We start from the raw sequence: 20,465 nt of genomic DNA, 5'->3' as shown, positions 1-20,465 counted from the left end.
TAACAAGCTGAGTGTGTCCCAGACGGGCACAAGGAGCCCATGGGCTCACTCGACCCCAAAGAAAACGGAGGGGAAGACTAATTTTACCTTGCTGTATTTAAATAGTTTGAAATTCATTTGAACAAGAAAGTTCCTAGAGCTGTTTTGGGCTTTTTTTTTTTTTTTTGGTCAATATTTAAACAGTACTATTTTTTTAAAGCTTGCCCTAGATACCAATGTTTACCTAACACACAATTCCAAAGTTGTCAAATCCAATGCCAGCCTGAAGAGGACAGACAAAATCCATATGTTTAGCAGTAAGAAAATGTCTCTAAACATGTTATATCTACATTATACTTTTATCTTAACCACAATACCACTGCAAGTTACAGTGAACGAAGTCATTATTTCAATCAAGATACATAATTCATAGTATTACCTATTACTAGCTTGACTTTCAAATTGGAAGATGTTTTCGGAAATATCTGACTGCTAGATATGGCTTTTTACAGGGCTCTTCTTGTAAAGTTTCGAGTTTCTCATTTTAAAAAGTGGTAGAGATTTGTCAAAAAGACAAGCATACAGTTACCATAAGGCCAAGCAATTCCACTCCTAGGCATATACCCAAAAAAATTAAAAACATGTACTCAAAAAAAAAATGTGTACATGAATGTTCAGAGCAGCACTATTCACAACAGTCCAAAGACAGTAACAGACCAAATGTCTATCACCGGATGAATGGATAAACAAAATGGGGTCTATCCATACAATGGAATATTTTGCAGCCATAAAAAGAAATGACATCCCAATGTACACGGCAATGTGGATGAGCCTTGAAAACACGGTGCTAAGTGAGAGAAGGCAGACACACTGTTCGCTCATGTGAAGTATCTAGCAGAGGCAAATGCACAGAGACAGAGAGGAGATTAGTGGTGTCAGGTGCTGGGAGGAAGGAGAGATGGAGAGTGACTGCTGATGGACACAGGGTTTTCTTTCTGGGGGTGATTAGAATGTTTTAGAATCAGAGGTGATGGTTGTACAACACTGTGAATGTACTAAATGCCACTGAATTATTAACTTTGTGTTATATAAATTTCACGTCAATTAAAAAAAAGTGAACAGAGCATCAGGAAACTGTAGGATAAAAGCAAGGGCGGGAGTAGGAGGGAAGTGGCAGAATATGAGACTTTAGAAAGTTCTAGATATGACACAAGAAGCCCATCTGTGGACCAGGGTCACAGAAAGTTTATGAAAGCAATGAAGACAGCACCACCAGGCCTGCAGTTTAGACTGGGAGGCAAGGTGGGTCTCCGTAAATCCTGAGGCCCCCATCCAAGGATTTTTCAGACAATCTTACGAAGACTAACTTAAGAAATGTCGCCCCTCCCCCGCCCCTCAGAGTCCAGGCACTGGACGAGCAGCTCATGCTTCCCTGTGGAGAAGCCCAAACTAAGTATCTTACACATGAACATACATTTTTCTTTATCTACAGAAGGCAGGAAGAGGAAATTCAAGTGTTGTATTCAAGGTCTTGAATCAGCCATAATATTAACTCACAACTACTCAGAGGGATGAATGTACCCTTCGCCCACCAGATGTAAAGCCACTCGTATCTGTGATGCTGTCTCACCCGGCTTTATTTTCCTGTGCAGCCCCACCGCTCGCAGGACACTGTGTGCCGTTTCTGGTCTATGTGTCTATCTATCGCTCTCCCTTACTGGGATCACACTGTGCTTCACACTCACGGCCTCGGGGAGGCGAAACTCAGGGCTCCATGAGGCACACAGCAAGGGCAGGTGAGTACCAAAGATGAGTTCTCTCTGCTATGAGGGAAGCCTGCAGCTGACGTCTTCCCTGAATCGCAGTGGGGGCGGAGAGCTTCCTGCCACTAGTACCTGCTGGGCATGAGGTTTTGGCATTGCAGGGCTCATGCTCCCGCTGTGCCCCCTGCTTCTTGTAGCTGCTTATGGGTAATATCTATTGCAGGAGTTTCAATGCTGATGAAAACAGGTTTGGGCCAGGGCGGGGGGGGGGGGGGGGGGGGGGGGGGGGTGGTGAGGAATAGAGCGAAAACCAACAACTGCTAAACACCTACCATGTCCAGGTGCTCTTATGGCATTATCTCATTTAATCCAAACCAAAACCCTTCAGGTTAGGCAATCTGCTCCCCCCGAGAGAAAACCAATATGCAGACTGCCATTTATTAAGTAATTACATATTAATTACTTTACAAATTAAGAGCTGACAATCCATACTCCAAAGAACTGAATCTACTTTTTTTTTTTTAAAACATGGCTTGAACTCACCACCCTGAGACCAAGACCTGAGCTGAGATCAAGAGCTGGATGCTTAACCAACTGAGCCACCCAGGCGACCCAAACCTACTTCAATTTTTAATCTAAAAGAACAGCCCTACCAAATTGGTGGGCCGGCGCTTTAGCAAACTTGGCAGGGATGCCCGTGTAACCTGTAGAGTGGGGGACAGAGCGCAGACCTGGCTGGGCACCCTCTGGGCAGCCCGGCACCCGGCCGGCCCCTTCAGGAAGAACAAACCTCCCCAAAACAAGCAACAACTAACTAGCATTGCTGAATGCCAGACTGCTCAATTTCTGGGATGAAAGTCCATGCACAACTTCAGTTTAGGCCAAAAAAGAAGAAATACAGACTATTCTTCCTTGGCAGGTTTATCAGAGAACACACAAAATCTCTATACAGTCATTCTTACCAGAGGCTTCTTGGGAAAGTCTGCAAAGTACTTTCCCAAAATTCTGGTATATTTCAACATCAATACTTCCCCAATTTAACATTCACATTTTAGCCTTGTAATGTAACTAGTTATAGAATTAATTAATTCTAACTAATTCATCATCCAATCTGTTATTCCCATTTTCTATTTCCACATAGTCAAAAGAAATCTACTTTGGTCTTGTGGAAAACATGTTCTGCTTATGAAGACACAAATTTGATTCAAATTTCCCTTTCTCCTCCCCTTTAAAAAATATGCTAAAAATAACTGTCATAACATCTTACTCATTCTGAACTCAGTACCCAGCAACTTATTCAGACTATAGCTGACAACCAAAAAATTGCACAGAGACCTAATCCTTAGTCCTTTTAATCAAACTGTATCTGTGGAGTTAATAAGCTTGGTTATTTGGGTTTCTTTATGGAGTAAAGTAAAAACCAGAAGCAAAGCTGTTACAGAAAAGCATACCAATCAATACCTATAGAAACTGACAGCAAGAGAGCAAGCAGGAAAATTATTTTACAGAACTGGAAGAACTGGAAAAACAGAGCAATCTCACTTTATCTAAAGTAAAGCAAAAATTCCTATTCTTAGAAGGAAATTATATCAAATGCTGAATAACAGGTAATAAAAATAACTGAGTCATTGAGAAGATTAATTCATTTGACATATTTCATTTTTATGAAGGTAAGAAAGTATAATATACATTTCAGAAATATAAAACCAAATGTTTAATCAGGTTAAAAGAGGAAAATGTTGGGGCGCCTGGGTAGCACAGTCGTTAAGCGTCTGCCTTCGGCTCAGGGCGTGATCCCGGCGTTCCGGGATCGAGTCCCACATCGGGCTCCTCTGCTGGGAGCCTGCTTCTTCCTCTCTCTCTCCCCTGCTGTGTTCCCTCTCTCGCTGGCTGTCTCTCTGTCACATAAATAAATAAAATATTAAAAAAAAATTAAAAAAAAAAGAGGAAGATGTCTGCTTGACTAAAGGGGAAAATCCTCAGCTCTTGGGAAATCCAGAAAGGTTTACATTAATTGATATTTCTATTTAACAACATACTACATGAGGCTGGTTTCATATTCAACCATATGTTTCCCCTAAAGCTGTCTTTTAGGGGATCTGGATAGGAGAAAAGAAAAGGATCAGAGAATTTAACATTTAATCAACCTGGATGGAGCTCAGAAAAGAGGGTAGCTGTTTAAAAAAAAAAAAACTGATCACGTGAAACATTTATATTAAAGTACAATTCGGTATCAAATTTCATTTACTTATGCCTTTCGGGAAAACTTGTAAACATCAGTGAAACAAAGTGACTAAATTTTAATCAAGGCATATTATTAAGAAGAGTTTTTTTATCCCTTCCAACTACTTTCAAACAATCAACTTGACTGTCGATTTCAAACAAGAGCTTTTCCATCAACTGATGAACGGACAAATAAAATACGGTCTATCCATATGACAGAATATTATAGGACCATAAGAAGGGATGAAACACTGATTCACACCACAACATGCATGAACCTGGAAAACAGTATGCTGAGTGAAAGGAGGCAGACCCAAAAGGCTGCATACTGTAGGACTCCATTCACAAGAAACAGACAGAATAGGCCAATCGTTAGAGAAAGTAGATTAGTGGTTGCCAGGGGCTGGAGATTTTAGGGGAAATGGGGAATAACTGCTAATGAGTATACGGTTTCTTTCTAAGGTGATAAAAATGCTTTAAAATTGCTTATATTAATGGCTTCACAGATCTGTGAATATATGAAGAATCACCAAATTACATGCTTTAAAATAAGTGAATTGTATGATATGTGAATTATATCTCCAAAAAAATCTGTTATTAAAAAGAAGAAGAAAAGAAAAATCTAAAATTATCCACTCTGAGAAACTTGGTCACATTCCTTGTTCCAGAAAGTTCCACACGCCATAGCAATGCTGCCGAAAGAAACAGAAACCTTAGTGCAAACTGGAATGCCTCCAGGGGAGTATATGGAATTGGAAATTTAATAGCGACTAAATAAAGTAACATCATGACCGGAGCCATGAAACCAAACATTTCCATGTGAACGGTCAGATGGCAGAGGGACAAAGTTGGTATCTGAGAATCATCAGCTTTGAAAGTGTTCAGAATCACGGTTTTCTTTCAGGAGCCAGAAAGGACACAGAGTTAATGAAGTTATTCCAGCTGAGAAATTCGCTGTGAGATGTGTGTCAGAGAAGGAANGAAGGAAGGAAGGAAGGAAGGAAGGAAGGAAGGAAGGAAGGAAGGAAGGGAGGGAGGGAGGGAGGGAGGAAAAGAGAAAAAGAAAGAAAGAAAGAAAGAAAGAAAGAAAGAAAGAAAGAAAGAAAGAAAAGAAAAGAGAGGAAAGAAAAAGAAAGAGGGAGGGAGAGAGAGAGAGAGGAAAGAAAGAGAAAGAAAGAAAGAAAGAAAGAAAGAAAGAAAAGAAAAGAAAGAAAATTTTCTATGTGCATGGTTGCTGTTAGAGTTTTGACCTTCTGCTGCTACTTCCACACTGAGTCAGTCACTTTAGTCCTCGAAACATGTGACTCCAACAGGCTGTGAATAACACTTTCTCTGAGGGAAGCTACAGTTTCACAAGGTGGGTCTTTGTTGGGGTGAAACTCTCTCTCAGGTCAGATGACACATGTAGCCAAGGACAACACTGTCTTTGAGGACAAAGTAAAGTGCTTTTCCTTTCCCACTTTGTTTCACCAGCCATGGACATCACAGCAAATATTATATTACCTTCCCTGAGCTGCTTTGCTCTTCTTAAGACAGGATAAGAAGACCATTCAAAATCTTTTGTAAATCCTTTATAATTAAATCCAAGGGTTTCCTTTTATCACTGGTGACCTCTAATTTCTAATTGCAAGGTCTAAGGTAGACATTTTCCAGGTACACTAATTTCTGGACTACTAGAATCACACTAAGTACACAGTAAATATATGCGACCCTGGTACACTAAGTATCCAGTCATCAGGTCCAGGAACTCACCATCCATAGCAAGCAAGTCTTTTACTAATGGAATAATCAGTAAGAACATTATTAAATCCAATATTTGCTCTGTTCTGCTAGTGGAAGAACTTGCCAAAACAGTGAAATTAATTGTACTGGCAACTAACCTTCCAATCTCTCTCCAAAACAATGATCAAACAGGAATTAAAGCATATTTTTAAAAAATTTAATCATTTCACATTTTCTCCAAGCCATTTCAAGAGTATTTCTCAAACTTTCAAAATCAAGCGGGGTTCCTCTAATGATACTCTGCTTTATGTAACAAATGTGATAAAAAAAAAAAACCAACATGTCAATCATACTCCTGTAACTCAAACTTACTCATTTATACGTAAAGCAAGTAAAGAATCCTCTACAGAAAGTGAAGAATCCCATACTTGCCCTGGGATTTAGTGGTTCTGTGAATCTGAGTTTCCAAATCCTAGATCTGCCTCAATGAGGGCTCACAGTTTAAAGAGATGGATGAAAAAGAAACCACTACTCCATTTAAGAATGCATTCTATTTTCCAGTCATGTGAGAAGTTCGGCTGCTCTTAGAGAAGAGTGGGGGGTCTAGTTGAAACTTTTATGTCTTACAAATAAGAGGAAACTGAGAACCAGAAAGTGTTTCACTAGTTAGTGGAGAAAACACCGTAAGATAAAAAGCTAATTCTCCCAAATTTTGGACAGTTCATTCACAAAACAAAAATTAACATTAATGACTATAAGAAGCATTTTCTCATGGGGAAAAGAACTCACGTATGAAGTTGCAGAATACAATGCAATCCACACTTTGAATATTAACACTTAGCAGAGGAAAACTCACTGAGCCAATGTGCAATAGACTCTCTTACTTAAAATGTCAAAGCCTTAATGGTTTATTGTATTTTAATATCCCATATACAAGAAAATAAATCACATGCATATGGGTTTTCTTCCTCTCTACAAACTAAATGGCAAAAAGCTGAAGTTAATATTTCCCAAACAATTCAAACATGAATATAAATGATTCAAAAGCTGCTTTCAGTAGCACATTTTTCTGTGGAAGGAAAAAAATGAATTTAATAGCATTACATAAAAATCCTGGAAATTATGCACAAAGACTACCCTGGAGCTTTGCCAAAAAAAAAGATATGCTGGTTTTTCATGTGCATACATGATAATCAAAGAAGAATTATAAGGAGCTACAGTATCATTAAAGATAAATACACTTCTTGAAATCTCCATTTTAAAAAAGCTTAAAAATGATTGCCTAAACTAAGCCATTCAAGCCCACATTTCCTGGGCCCTAAATAAACACTTGGGTTTCAGTGACCTGAGTTCCTGCCCTCCAGCCCAGCCCTCCCTCCCCGGTGGCCTTCACTGGCAGTGCCGTGGAGCCCTCAGTCCCGAGGTTGCCAGCTCTCCCGCACCCATGCCCTAGGTCACATTCCCAGGCACTGTGCATCAGCAGCTCTCTATCCTTCCCTAGGTCCTTGCAAGACCCTACCTACAGCCGTTATTTAACAAACCACACAACCATTCCTTAAAAACCAATCATTGCCTTCTGTCTGCCTCCTGCTTTGTTCTGTGTGGATGTCCGGGGTGTGGTTTCTTGCACAACAGAGTGCCCACATGCAGAGTGTAAGCACTCATCATTCATTCACTCATTAAGACAAATATTATTGAGCATCTACTATAGGCCAGACTATGTTCCCGGCGCTAGGAATACAGCTGAAAATAAAACATGGGAAAATCCCCACTCTCAAGTCACATTCTAGTGGGATGAAGAAAGATCATAAACAAAAATAAGTAAATCAAATACACGTTATGCAAGATGGAAAGGGGAATGGCAGGGCAGTCATTTCAGGAAGCACTATTCAGAACAAAGTTCCCATGAAGGGAATTCCTGGAGTTGGGCCTTCTGGAACCTTCCACAGCTGTGCTGGGAGATGGGGCTTGCTGGGCTGGGGGCACTCTTCAGTTTGCAGTCTACATTTTGGTTTAGGGTTCCTTTCATTTTCTACTTCTTTGTCTCTACTTATCCATTCACAGGCACCTGTCCCTGGACAGGCATTAGTGGGAAGACAGAGTACAAAGAAATGCTACATTGCTCTGTAATTCTCAATTGTAAGAATGCAAATTAAAGCTTCCAAAGAACTTGAAGCAGCATGAACCATTTCTTCTGCAGCGTTGTTTCTTCGTATAAACACGCATATGCTATTTATCTTCTTTTCGAAAAAGGAGAGGGAAAACTTTAGTTCAGTCTCTCAGAATAAACCTATCAAACAGAATTAACAAGATTTTAATACCTATTATTTTTCTCTACTCCTTAAAAATGTTACCAAATGCAACAGAAAGCTATTAAAGACTACGGAGTTGTATGAAAAGGACTCGAGGGGTCCAAACTGAGGGGGCTCCCACGGGCCCAAGATGGGACAATTTGAGCATCAAAAATTGTGATCTCTGTAAGAAAGTGAAATACACCAAATAAGCTAAAATCCAAGAATTTATATTGATTCTTGAAAAAAAGTCATTGGTCGGGGCGCTTGGGTGGGTCAGTTGGTTAAGCGTCTGCCTTCAGCTATAGTCGTGATCCCAGAGTCCTGGGATCAAGCCCCACATCGCATCGAGCTCCCTGCTCAGCGGAGAGCCTGCTTCTCCCTCTCCCTCTGCTGCTCCCCCTGCTTGTGTGCTGTTTCTCTGTCAAATAAATAAAATCTAAAAAAAAAAAAAAAAAGTCATTGGTCACCTTTTAAGGTAATGTTAAGAAACCAACTCAGCCTGGAAACCCTATAATGGAGGGAGGGGGACACCTGAGTGGCTGAGTCTGTTAAGCGTCTAACTCTTGATTTCGGTTCATATCATGATCTCAGGGTTGTAGGATCGAGCCCCGTGTCAGGCCCCGGACTGGATGTGGAGACTGCTTAAGATTCTCTCTCCCCACCTCCTTCTGCCCATGCCCCATCCAAAAAAAACCAAAAAAACTAAACAAAACAAAAAAACTATATAATGGAAAAGAAGCAGGCAAATAAAATATAAACTCCTAAACATACACAGTTCCTGTGATCCTAAGACTTCACAACGGTTGAGGTAATAATGTGCATGCAAACATTCTGAGAACTGGAAAGAGCCACACAAGGGTATGGGTGTTTTCCTGCTGCTGGTGCTGCTAAGAAAAGTGTCTCCACTTTCACTAACTAATGCATCTAATCTCTGCTGAGTGTCACTGGGTGCTAAGTACTTTTCTACATACTTAGCATCATTTTCTCCTTTAATCCTCACCACAACTCCACCAAGTGACACCAGTGTTTCCTAATACAGCCCCTTTAGGTCTAAATACTGGCTCCACCACTTAGCAGCTCTTTCTAGCTGTGTGGCCACTCCGAGTTACTTAATCTCTCTGTGCTTCAGTCCCCTCACCTATAAAATGGAAATGATAAGTGTCCCTACCTCCCAGCCCCATTTGTAATTCCGATAAGTAAGTCTAGTGTGTATTTGTTCAGGCGATAATTTGATTAATGTCTATTTCCCCTTCTAGGCTGTATGCTCCGAGAGAGCAGAGGGCTCTTTCTCCAGAACCTAGTTCAGGCCTCACAAATAGCAGGAAATCATCTGATATTTATTGAGCAAATATAGGAGTTTATAGTAGAAAGTGGTAGAGCTAAATAACTGTTCTAGTTCAAACTTCAGCCAGGATCTCCGGAGTCACAAAGCTGAAGATTTCCCCATAATTCCTTAATTATCAAGGGCCACATCATCTTAAGTACCCCTAAGCTCTGGGGACCAGATGCAGCCCAAGAACAATACTGCCTGAACTCCCTGCGGTTTTCAGTCAAGAAGTTGCCAAACTTGGGAGCTACAGTTTAACCAGGGCTATCAGTCTTTTGTATTTTGGACACTTGCCCTTTTTAATTCGAGAAACTGACACAATCACAGTCCCTGGTGTGTTTTGGGTTTCAGTACACAGTTATACAAGACTGCACCAAACAAAGTGTAGGGGAAAAAGAAACACCCTTGAGTACAGTACAAAAAGTGACTCACCCAGGCAGAAGAGTTAGTTATTAGTAATCAAATAAATTGATAGTGGGAGAGTCACTATGCTAACAAGTGCTTTCCTTCAATCTTCTCACTTGATTCTCCCAATAACCCTCTGACAAAGCTACTGTCACTCCTATAAATTGGACAGTCCCTACATAATTTGCCCAAGGCTTCCCAGTTCAGAAATTGCACAACTGAACACTGAATGCAAATGTATCAGAAAGCAAAATCCATGCCATCATCCACTAAACTATACTGCCAAAGCGTAAGCCCTTGCAAAAGAAGTTAAAAAAACAAAGTAGAGTCTTTGTTGTGAACCCTAAACACCATCAACAAAAATTTGGCAGAGCCACAAAGGATTTCTTTGAGAAAAAAAATAAAGGTATGAATTAAAGTCACTCGCTGCTTCCACAATAAGTGTGCCACGTCCATCACACTTCCAGTCTGAGCGGTTTCAGATATGCGAGAATGTGTGTTTGGGTAGTGTGTGCAAAACCCTCAGCCTTCCTATCTTACAGCTTAGGGAAGCAGTTCCCAGAGTATTTCCACAGACCCCCAAGTGCCCCTGAGACCTCTGCAGGGCATCCATCTGTGGAGTGAAGACTATTCTCATCATAACACTAGGACATGGGACGCCTGGGTGGCTCAGTCGTTAAGCGTCTGCCTTCGGCTCAGGGTGTGATCCCAGAGTCCTGGGATTGAGCCCCACATCAGGCTCCTTCTGCTGGAAGCCTGCTTCTTCCTCCCCCACTCCCCCTGCTTGTGTTCCCTCTCTCACTGGCTGCCTCTCTCTGTCAAATAAATAAATCTTAAAAAAAAAAAAACAACACTAGGACATTATTTGCCTTTTTCAGTGTCGGCATCAGCACTGATGGTGCAAAAGCAATCATGCATAAAACCACTAGGAATCAAGATGGTGGCACGAGACCGTCCAAATTGTGTGTTCTTGATTATCACGCACTTGCAGAAGGAGAAAAAAAACAGTTTCACCTAAGGAGGTTCTTTGATGATGCAGTACAAATGAATAATTGTGTTAAATCTCAACCTTGAGTGACTGTGTTAAAACAAGAAGCGCAGCCACAGCACCGCCATTGCACACGCAAGGGCAAGGGGCCATTGGACACGCAAGGGCAAGGGTGGTGAGAAAAGCACCCTTGCAGTTGTCTGGGTTGCAAGCTGAACTAGCTGGTTTTCGGATGGACCATCATTTATGCTCCACCTACAAACTGTGGTCACGCAGACCAACGTATTTGGCCGACTGTTCCTAAAAAAATGAACAAAAGGAGTCTGTCACTTCAAGGGAAACCACTAACAGTATTTGTTGCCAGTGACAAAATTCAAACTTTCAAGTGAAAACGAGAACAAGAAAACTTCTGCCCCTGTGAAGTCAACATCTTCCCAGTATTTAAAGACTTGGCTTATATCAACATTCAGAAGATCTACACAACTCAAGAAACCAGTATTTTCCAAATGACCAATGCATTGTTACAAAATCATGCCTGTGTAAAGATTCATTCAAAAATAAATGGGGTTTTGGGGCACCTGGCTGGCTCAGTCAGGACAGCATGTGACTCTCAGTCTCAGGGTCCTGAGTTCAAGCCCCATGTTGGCATGGAGCCTACTTTAAAAAAAAGGGGTGTGGTCTTAATAGCATACCAAAAAATTGACTAATAGGATTTCTGATTCCATTTTATAACTAACCTTTAAGAAACTCCCACTTACTGGGTGTTGGTACAGCATCAAAGAAAAATATCCACAATTACCTAAAAAAACTATTAAAATGTTCCTCCATTACCGAACGAGGTAACTCTGTGAAGCCAGACTCTCTACACATTCTTCAACATACTGCAACAGACTGAATGCTAAAGCAGTTAGGAAAATCCAGCTAAAACACTTAAAAATGGTTAAACTGGTAAATTTTTAATGCGTATTTTAACAATTTTTTCAAGAATCCAGCAGTCTTTTTGTTAATCTGGACATTAAGGAGAAAATATAAAGGCAAAAATGTAAAATGGTACCACTCTTCTCACCAAATTTCTTTGATTTTGAAAATACAAATTGTTGAATCACTATATTGTACACTTGAAAGGATTAGAACATTGTAAGTTAACTATACTGAAATTTAAATTTTTTTTAAAAAGTTATATTTTTAACATATAATTATTTGTATAAAAACGTTCTTTAAATTAAGGTGCAATGGGTACACTGGATGTATTAGCATTTTGAAATGAATTATAAGGAAAGATTCTCTTAAACATCTCAGTTTATTTCAATCTCTAATATGATAAATATTGATAGATAAAGCACATAAACACGAGCTCTTTAGTTTCTCCAATAATTTTTAGGGGTGTAGAGAGGTCCTGAGACCAGAATTTTTTTTTTTTTAAGATTTTTATTTATTTGACAGAGATAGAGACAGCCAGCGAGAGAGGGAATACAAGCAGGGGGAGTGGGAGAGGAAGAAGCAGGCTCACAGCGGAGGAGCCTGATGTGGGGCTCGATCCCATAACGCCGGGATCACGCCCTGAGCCAAAGGCAGATGCTTAACTGATGTGCCACCCAGGAGCCCCTGAGACCAGAAATTTTAAGAACCGAACCCACGGGCGGGTGGAAAGCCTCACCGGTTGGTCACAGCTGTTCCTCATCATCCCGGTCCCAGAATCCCAACCCCGCTCCCAAAGTTGTTCCTTCCCTTACTCCCTTTCTGGTTCTGCGCCTGTGACTCCCACTACCAGTTTCTGGGGGGCTTGACCTTCCAGTCTATTCTAAGGAAATGAGCCTCTCTCCCACCTTCAGCAGAGCACACATGCCAGGCATTTTCTTACAAGTGCAGTGCAGCAAATGTTGGGGGAAGACAACAAAAACCAGATTTTCAAGAGCGAGCAAGTTTTACAAAGTACAGTTTCGCCAAACCTGACCCAAGGTTGGTCACAGGTTGGCTTGGCCGGTACAGTCTACCAGGGCATGAACAAGACGGTGAATGTCACGGCCTTATGCAGTCTTCCTAGGGGAAGACTACCCCCACCCTTGGTCCACTGCTCTGTGTGTGGTGGCCCCAGTCAGCCTGTGATGCACTCAGTTCCCTCACCTCGATCCTGCGTTAACATCTTAGCGTGGACGGTCTAGACCTCACGTGGCAGTGCCCTTCCTGTTTCAAAAGCTCTCACCTCCTTATAAAATTCCCTCCAAGGATGTGAGTTCCTTCTGGGAAAAAGTCTTTAGGTGTCTCGTGTGCAAAGTAAAGATGATGCCAAAAGCCAGAGGGATGAGGAGCCACTCAGCCACTCCTCTGGTGGTCAGCAGCCTCCTATCACCACCAGGTGAGGGGACCTGCAGAATTCTAATGATTAATGATCACTGTCTTATAAAAATTCCAACAGAAATACCAATACTGAAATCACCAACCAACAAAAAGGAAAATTTAGGCACATAGACACACAAGACAAAATTCAACGTCTTCTTTCAAGATTATTACAACACAGCAAAGTACAGAGGTGACATTGACCAGCGGGCAGAAACACAATCATTATCTGAACCAGGCTGGCTAGTAAAAAAGGACCCTGAAATTTCTTTACTTATGCTATTTGCTTCTTTTTTAATTTTTCCCTTTCTTAGTTAATTCTACCTAAAAGATTACCCTCCTTCCTTCTTCATTTCCCCTGCCATTCAGCAAACCATATCCTTAACTTTGTTTGCCAAAGGCTAATTCTGCTCAAAAGCTGGTCCTCAGAATTAACACCTGTATGCTTCTTGCTGGAAAGCATGTAATTTGGCCCGAAGAAGCCTGAATACATCGTCACCAGGGGCTGCCCAAGCATCAACTCCACAGCTGTTTGTCGTCTCCAATCTCGGTTGTCAAGCCAAATTTTCTGCTTCATCTTGTCTCTGCCACTTACTATCCAAGAGTCTATGTCTCAACGTGCACGAGACAGCCCGCTCTAGGGTGCAAGTGAGCACAGCATTTCTCGACAGGACTTAGAGGAAGCACCGAGCTGTCAGCTGTAGGCTAGCGCTCCAGTGGCAAGGGTACATGCTTACTCGGGGACAAGCCATTCACGCTGACAGGTGAAGCAAGGAGCGCACCTGAGCAAGCAAACTGCACTTCAAACTGGTACTTGAGTAGGGCTCTTAGCTGCCAGGGGGCAGGGAACTAGGGCGCCCAGCCTGCCAGTTTGGGACAGCCGTTGGCAAAGGCTAAAGCTCAGAGTGCCTCAGCCCACGGTCAATTTGAGGAATGGCCCCAGCAGGGGGCTAGACAGGAACTTTTCTAAATGCCACCTACCAGTACTGGGGGAAGGTCTCGGTCGCTGTGGCCAGCGGCTGATGATCTGCTCCAACGCACATCAGCAGATCTTTCTGCCAGTTGCTCAGGAGCCTAAAAGGTTGGCAATAGCTACCAGATATTGCCTTTATAAAGACATGGTTGTTGCTGTAGATTTGGAGTGACTGCACACCCCGTTTCAGCTTCCTAATATTTCACAGGGGAAAATAAAGACATTTATAGATACCTTCTGACAGTTTCGCCTTCTGTCTTTGTGACTCTATCTACAACAAGGAAAAAAAAACAACAGTTCCAGACAATCCTCCTCACCTTTTTGGCTTGTGGTCCAAGGCTAAAACAGAATAGCCAGTACCCTTTTGGGCCCAGTGGTTTGTCCCAAATGGTGTGAAAGGATCCTTTGTCACATCGCTCATATCACACTATTTCTCCCTATCTTTAATAATAATTGTCTTTTACTTTTTTGGATCATTCCCAAAATCCTAGTTCTGTGCTGAAAAGTCTTTCAACCTTCTCTCTCAGTGACTGGCCACACACAGACACACACACACTCCATATCCTCCTTTTTGCTTTATGTTTTCTCCTTAAAACTTGATGCAAAAGAAATTTTCTATTTCACTTGTTTACTGTCTCACTGTCCTATTAGAACAGAGTACCACTGCTGCTCTCCCTTGCAGAAGCAGCCTGCATGGCTGCTCAGACTGGTGTCTGAGAACTTCATTTCAGTGCATGACGACATACCAAGAGGGCAGGGATTTTTGTCTGTTTTGTTCACTGCTGTATCCCCAGCACCTAGAACTAAACTCAGCATAAAATAAATTACTTGTTGAATGAATGAATGAACAAGCCAGGGGGTTCTGGGCTGTTTCATATTCTGCAACTCAATTCTGCATTCTCCATTCATACCACAGAAACTTCAAAGGTCTCACTCATTCCTGACTGCAAACTGTCCCCAACGTCAACTCCAGAAACCCCGAGAGGCCATCTCCCATTCAGACAATTGAGCCTCTCACCCCCCAAGCTGTCTGTTTGAAGGTGGCTCTACTCCTTATCAAGTCCGTCCTACTACTGCTCATATCTATCTGTTCCACCACCTCCATTGCCCCTGTCCTCACCCTGGTTAAGGCTGCCATCAACCCTGCCTGGGATTTAATGAACAACTCCCTAATCTCCCATCTCATACTCTTCCAACCTACATTCCCTAGAACTGAAAAAGTAAGCCTTCTAAACTTGCAAATTAGATCACCTAAGCCTCCTGCCTAAAGCCTATCAGCGGCTCCCCATTACCTACAGGATAGAATACAAACTCCTTTCTGTATGACCCACAGCCTTCCTTGTCCTAATGAAGTACTGTACTTACAGCCCACGAAGAAACACAGCCCTGAGCCTTTGCTCATGCTACTCCCACTGCACCGAATGTCCTTTTATCTACCTGGAGACCACGGCCCGGTCTCGACATCCAGCTCAGTATGTGCACCTCCATACAGCACTCCTGACTCTCTGCGCACTACAACCTTTAGAACTGAAAGTTCGCTGAGGTCAGGAACTGTCCTCACTCCTTCTGCTCAGCCACAGCACAGGGCGCATCATGAGAGCACGAAGATTTTCGAGGAGTGAGTGAATGTGCAGAACAATGAAAGTCCACCCTTCCACAAACCTTTTCAGATAAGTTACAGAGCAGGAGCTACTGTTCACACTGCCAGGCTAGTTCTGGAGTGCCGAGTCTACCGATATTCATTTCTACGGAGTCCTCTACTGGGTATTTTTAACCCCATTATCACAAAAGGGGGTGAGAGGTAAAGGCTAAATGCCAAACATTGTAGAGAGAAAATATCTCCACAAACCCCAAGACAAAGCTAAAAGAAATTTTATTGTTTATTTACTTATGTTTTTTAAACAGTGGAGAGCACGAACGCAGTCCCCCACTACCATAAATTATGTGGCCCGGTTTCCCACGTTTGGGGAAATCACAGGGGTCATCACATCCGGCATACAACAGATAAACCTCACCCTGGGAAAACGGTCTTCGTGATCATGGTATCCCCCCTACCCGGTAAGTACAGAAATTTTAAATATATAACCTTAACCTCGTGTATAAAAAGGGTTTTCTACAAACTGTGCTATCTTCTCAATTTAGCAGATTTGTACAGTAACAGGAGAACAGAACTGGGCAGCTTCAAAAAGAGGCAGGAAGTTGTGTAGACATCCTATATTACTGGAGTCGTGTCCACAAAGGTTTTCAAAATGAGCTGAATAAAGCAAAAATCATGGTCTCAGGGAAACAGTTAAAGGAGAGAATACTGTATAAAAATATCACCATTTTAGCTAAGCCTTCCATCCTTCCCTACCCCCCTCAGTAGTAAAACTTTTCCCTTAAATATACAACGTACACAAATTTAAAGAAAAAGTTAATTTGCCAAATTTACACTATTTGAAGTTAAAAAAAAATCAATAAACCCATTCTAGCATATTTTGTCAGTGTCTTTGAGACCCTTGACTTGAATCGAAATTGAAAATAAAATTACCCACAGATTAACAAAAGTGGGTATTGCCAAAGAGTCAAAGACTTGGCGACTTCCAGACCTACTTCCTGATTACATCTGTTTTTATTTTTGATATTCAAGAAATACACTACTCACACTAACACTTACAAAACTGCTATCCTTATCATAATGTTATACAGCACTGCTCCATTCTCTGGAATCTATCCCACAACCCCTGAGGACAGAGACTGCAACACTCAGATCTTGAAGATGCCAAAATGTCAAGCAGGGATTACATCCGCCCCACACTCCACTGGCATCTTTAGACTCTGAGGATTCTGAGAGCAAGAGTCACCCTCCTACGAAGAAAGACAATCGCCATGGCAGAATCTGTCGAGGGAACAGCAAAGTGTAGTTTCTGACCTCCTCGATGTAACGTTCAGAGCTCTCCAGACAGAGGGAATTATCAGGTGAAAATATTTTTCTACTATATCCATAAATTCTTCAACTACTAGCAAAATTAATAAAGAAAAGTCAGGAGAGGGATAAAGTGCTCTCACCGAGTAACGAGTAAATGACATGGGGAACTCCAATCACAAGCAGGGAAAGTATCAGTCGAGCATATAGGATGATGTCAAGCCTGACAACCTATTCAGGCCCCCCACACTCTACCACTTATTGTCTCTGATTTACAGTATTACTTCTCTCCTCTCTGACTTAAGTTGTTCCTTTCCCCGACAAACTCTTTTTCCTACAGCTTTTTACTGCGCAGTCATGCAACGTGTGGGCACCACAAAACACGATACACTGTACAAATTTTGGCTTTTAAGAATCAATATTATTTTCTCTACACACTTCCAAAATACATGTTTGCACCCCTCCAACCCAGAAGAGTTTAGTAAAACATAAAGACAGTTTTAAAAAGGGGGTGGGATGGGAGTTAGGTATTTAGAATCCTTACTTTTGGTCCCACTTGCTTATACATCACTTCCCAGGCCTCAAAAATTTTTGTCCTATGTGAAAATAAGAAAAATAAAAGAAGCCCAGTGAAAATATAAAGAACAGCAGTAAGAGCTTAAGACTGAGACAAAAGACCAGACACAAACCCAAGGGATTGGGGATAGGGGGTCTAAACACTGCTCCGGGTCTATTTCTAAAATGCAGCAGTCTATATGACAAGACAAATACCATGATAAAAATGAAACTTGAAAGCTGAAAATACATTTCTAAAAAAGAGACCTAGGCAAAGACAGTGGGCACGTGGGGGTATATAATTCCATCTAATTCTCAAGAGTCCTGCAAGGCTAAGCCAACTTCCTTATTCCAGCAAAGTGAGGCCTCAAGGCGAGAAAGGTTTTATTCTTCACAGTTCTGGAAAAAGGCATAGAGAAATGTTTTGACGGGATTTAGGGGCAACCAAATGAAACACAAAGACAATCTGTTAAAGTACTTCAAAGGTCAGCCTGCTGACAGGCTCTGACCCCCCCATATATTCATCAGACCTGCCCCCAGAATTTCAGAAACAGTAAGAGCTGACGGGCAGGATACGCATTTCCAAAGTTCTCCTTCCTCCTAAAGGTCTCATCTAGGTCAGCACTGTCACAGTGTGAACAGATCTGTGATACTTGACTCACCAGAGGAAAAGTTTCACCGGCCCTGAGATGCCCCCATGGTGAGGTGTCCCGAGACAACTGATCTGCCTCCAGATACTGACATTAGAAAAAGATTGTTGGGTTTTTATTTTCCCCAACACAAACAGGACTGGGGAGGGAAATGTCGAGGCAAAGAAATGCACATACCTTTCAACTGGTCAGCAACAACACTCTGGCCAAGGCGTTCAGTAACTTTCCCATCTTCCATTTCGTACCGATCATCTAGGTATTTTGCTGTGGCCTCAGAAATGTGAACCTTGCCCGCCACTCCCAGCTGCTCCATGAGATTGGCCAAGTTCACATCATTGGACCACACATCGAATTTGAACCTCCTCATGCCCAAAATGCCGCACAAGACAGTCCCCGTGTGAACCCCGACACGCATGTTCACCATCTCTTTCTTCTCCTGGCAGAATTGCTCGATAGCTCTGATCATGCCCAAGCCCATCTCAATGCAGCAGTAGGCATGGTCGGCCCGGGGCTCTGGACACCCCGCCACACAATAGTAGCAGTCTCCCAGGGTACTGATTTTCTCACACTTGGTCTCTTCACACAACCGGTCAAAGCGACCGAACAGATCGTTGAGGAGACCCACCAGGGCGTGAGCAGACTTATTGGCACTCATCTTTGTGAAGCCCACGATATCTGCAAATAAAATACTGACTTCTTCGATCTGCTGCATTTTGAAAGGGCGGAATGCTATAGGGGCTTTCTGTATGGAAGACTTTTTCTTCCTGTTCTTGGGGCTGGAGGTCGAGTGCCTTTTGACAGAATTCTCGCTCTCCTCATCCCCCTGTTTCATCAGGTCATCAGCTATGATTCTCGGCATCACAGAATGAATCATTCTCTCTTTCAGAGCTTTTTCCACTTCCAGATCCTTTCCATGCATAATTGACTGTCCCACCTTGAGAAAGGTGCTCCGAGATCTCACCTGGGACATGATAAATAGGTGGATCCCAATGGCGTGAATGCAGACGTGGAGCAGGGCTCGGCTCAGCAGCTCCCAGTGTGGCGCCCCTGCTCCAGGTGGGGGAAAGCAGTCTTTGTCTCGGAAATGATAGCCAAAGGTCTCAAAGAGAACAGAATAGACCACTCCCAAAAACAAGCTCAAGTACAAAGGTAGGTGCATGACCGTGTAGAGTAAAAAGAGCACTTCGATGCACATGGAAAAGCTCCCCACTTGAGACAAGCAAGTGTCTGTGGGCTTGGCTGCGAGGGTATGATTGGAGCTGTCACCACGTCCTGAGAGAGGCGTCAAAACCTGAAACTGGGCAGCCAGGGTCAGGGCGAACACCAGGAGGGTGAGAACCAGAGAGGTCCATACGTAATGCCGGGCATACAGCTTGGTGAAGGTAAACAGGAAAAAGCCCACACACACTACGAGGAAGCACAGAGCTGGGGCTACCATGACAATCAGTTTGGACCTCATGTGGACCCCAAAATAGATGCTCCACAGAAGGCAGGCGAAGCCGATGTAGAAGAGCGCATACCGGAAGCGGCGCTGGGTCTGCGGGAAGCAGCGCTCCATGCAAGCCTCCTCCAGCTTCACCGAGTCGAACTTGGGGTCCCACCACCGGCTGGAGGCCCTCTCGAACAGCTGGGGCAGCTTCTTCTGCCTCCGCAGGCGGCCTCCAGCGCCCACTCTCCGGGGGACACCCCCTGAGTCCCCAGAGCTGCTACAGCTGGAGGAGATGCTGTACTTGCAGTGCTTGGGGTGGCTGTTGGAGGACAGCTGCTTGGGGTTGATTTTGACCCTTACGCTGTTGCTGTCTCCGCTGGAGTCACAACTCACCTCGGTGCTGTGGTGCTGCAGCAGCTGCTGGTGGGGTGGGGAAGCCATGTTGCCGAACGCTCAGAACCTTCCCGGCCGGGGTCACCGGTACCTGTCGGCGAAGACAACCAGAGTTACACTGGCACTGATCCCTACACAGGTACACCCACCTGAAGGCCACGAGCTCTACCGGTTGGCTCCGGGGTGGCCCCGGCGGTCCACCTGGAAGGGCACCATATGCTCACGAAAGCTGCGGCTAACGTCTAACCGGGGCTTCCACTGTCCCGCCCCGAGGCCGCCCGCAGAAATCGGGACGGACCCGGCGGCCCCCGGCCGGCGAGGCAGCAGCGCCCCTCGGCCCCCCGCGCCGCCCACCCCGCGCACTCGCCTGCTCCGGTAGCCGCGGCAGCGGAGGCAAGTTCAGCGGAGCCCTCTCACGCCGCCAGCCGCTCTCGCCGGCACAGTTCTCCCGCCGGCGGCGGCGGGCCCCTCATGCCGCGCGGAGCGGCGCCTCCCCTGCGTCAAAGGCCGGCGGCCCCGCGG

At 43.5% G+C, this 20,465-nt stretch overlaps 1 protein-coding gene, 1 long non-coding RNA gene and 1 other non-coding gene across 3 annotated transcripts in view; 1 reads left to right on the top strand and 2 right to left on the bottom strand.

Moving 5' to 3' along the window:
• ADCY9 (adenylate cyclase 9) overlaps positions 1 to 20,459 on the bottom strand; it is a 122,441-nt gene extending 101,982 nt beyond the window's left edge. The window contains exons 1-2 of the mRNA XM_034670470.1: positions 20,311 to 20,459; positions 18,299 to 20,034 (exon numbers count right to left, since the gene is read on the bottom strand). Of these exons, the coding sequence (XP_034526361.1) occupies positions 18,299 to 19,991 (1,693 nt within the window). The 5' untranslated portion in view covers positions 19,992 to 20,034; positions 20,311 to 20,459. The remainder of the gene's footprint in view (positions 1 to 18,298; positions 20,035 to 20,310) is intronic.
• On the top strand, positions 1,672 to 16,805 carry LOC105240057. Its single transcript, XR_004628521.1, has 3 exons — positions 1,672 to 1,775; positions 15,917 to 16,069; positions 16,700 to 16,805. It is a non-coding gene; the product is annotated as an uncharacterized LOC105240057 (long non-coding RNA).
• On the bottom strand, positions 15,914 to 16,077 carry LOC117804257. Its single transcript, XR_004628604.1, has one exon. It is a non-coding gene; the product is annotated as a U1 spliceosomal RNA (small nuclear RNA).
• Positions 20,460 to 20,465: the final 6 nt, after the last annotated feature.

Source organism: Ailuropoda melanoleuca, chromosome 10, assembly GCF_002007445.2.
Source record: "Ailuropoda melanoleuca isolate Jingjing chromosome 10, ASM200744v2, whole genome shotgun sequence".
Taxonomy (NCBI): Eukaryota; Metazoa; Chordata; class Mammalia; order Carnivora; family Ursidae; genus Ailuropoda; species Ailuropoda melanoleuca.
Note: the sequence above shows the minus strand (reverse complement) of the source record. Positions and strands in the feature narration are given on the sequence as shown.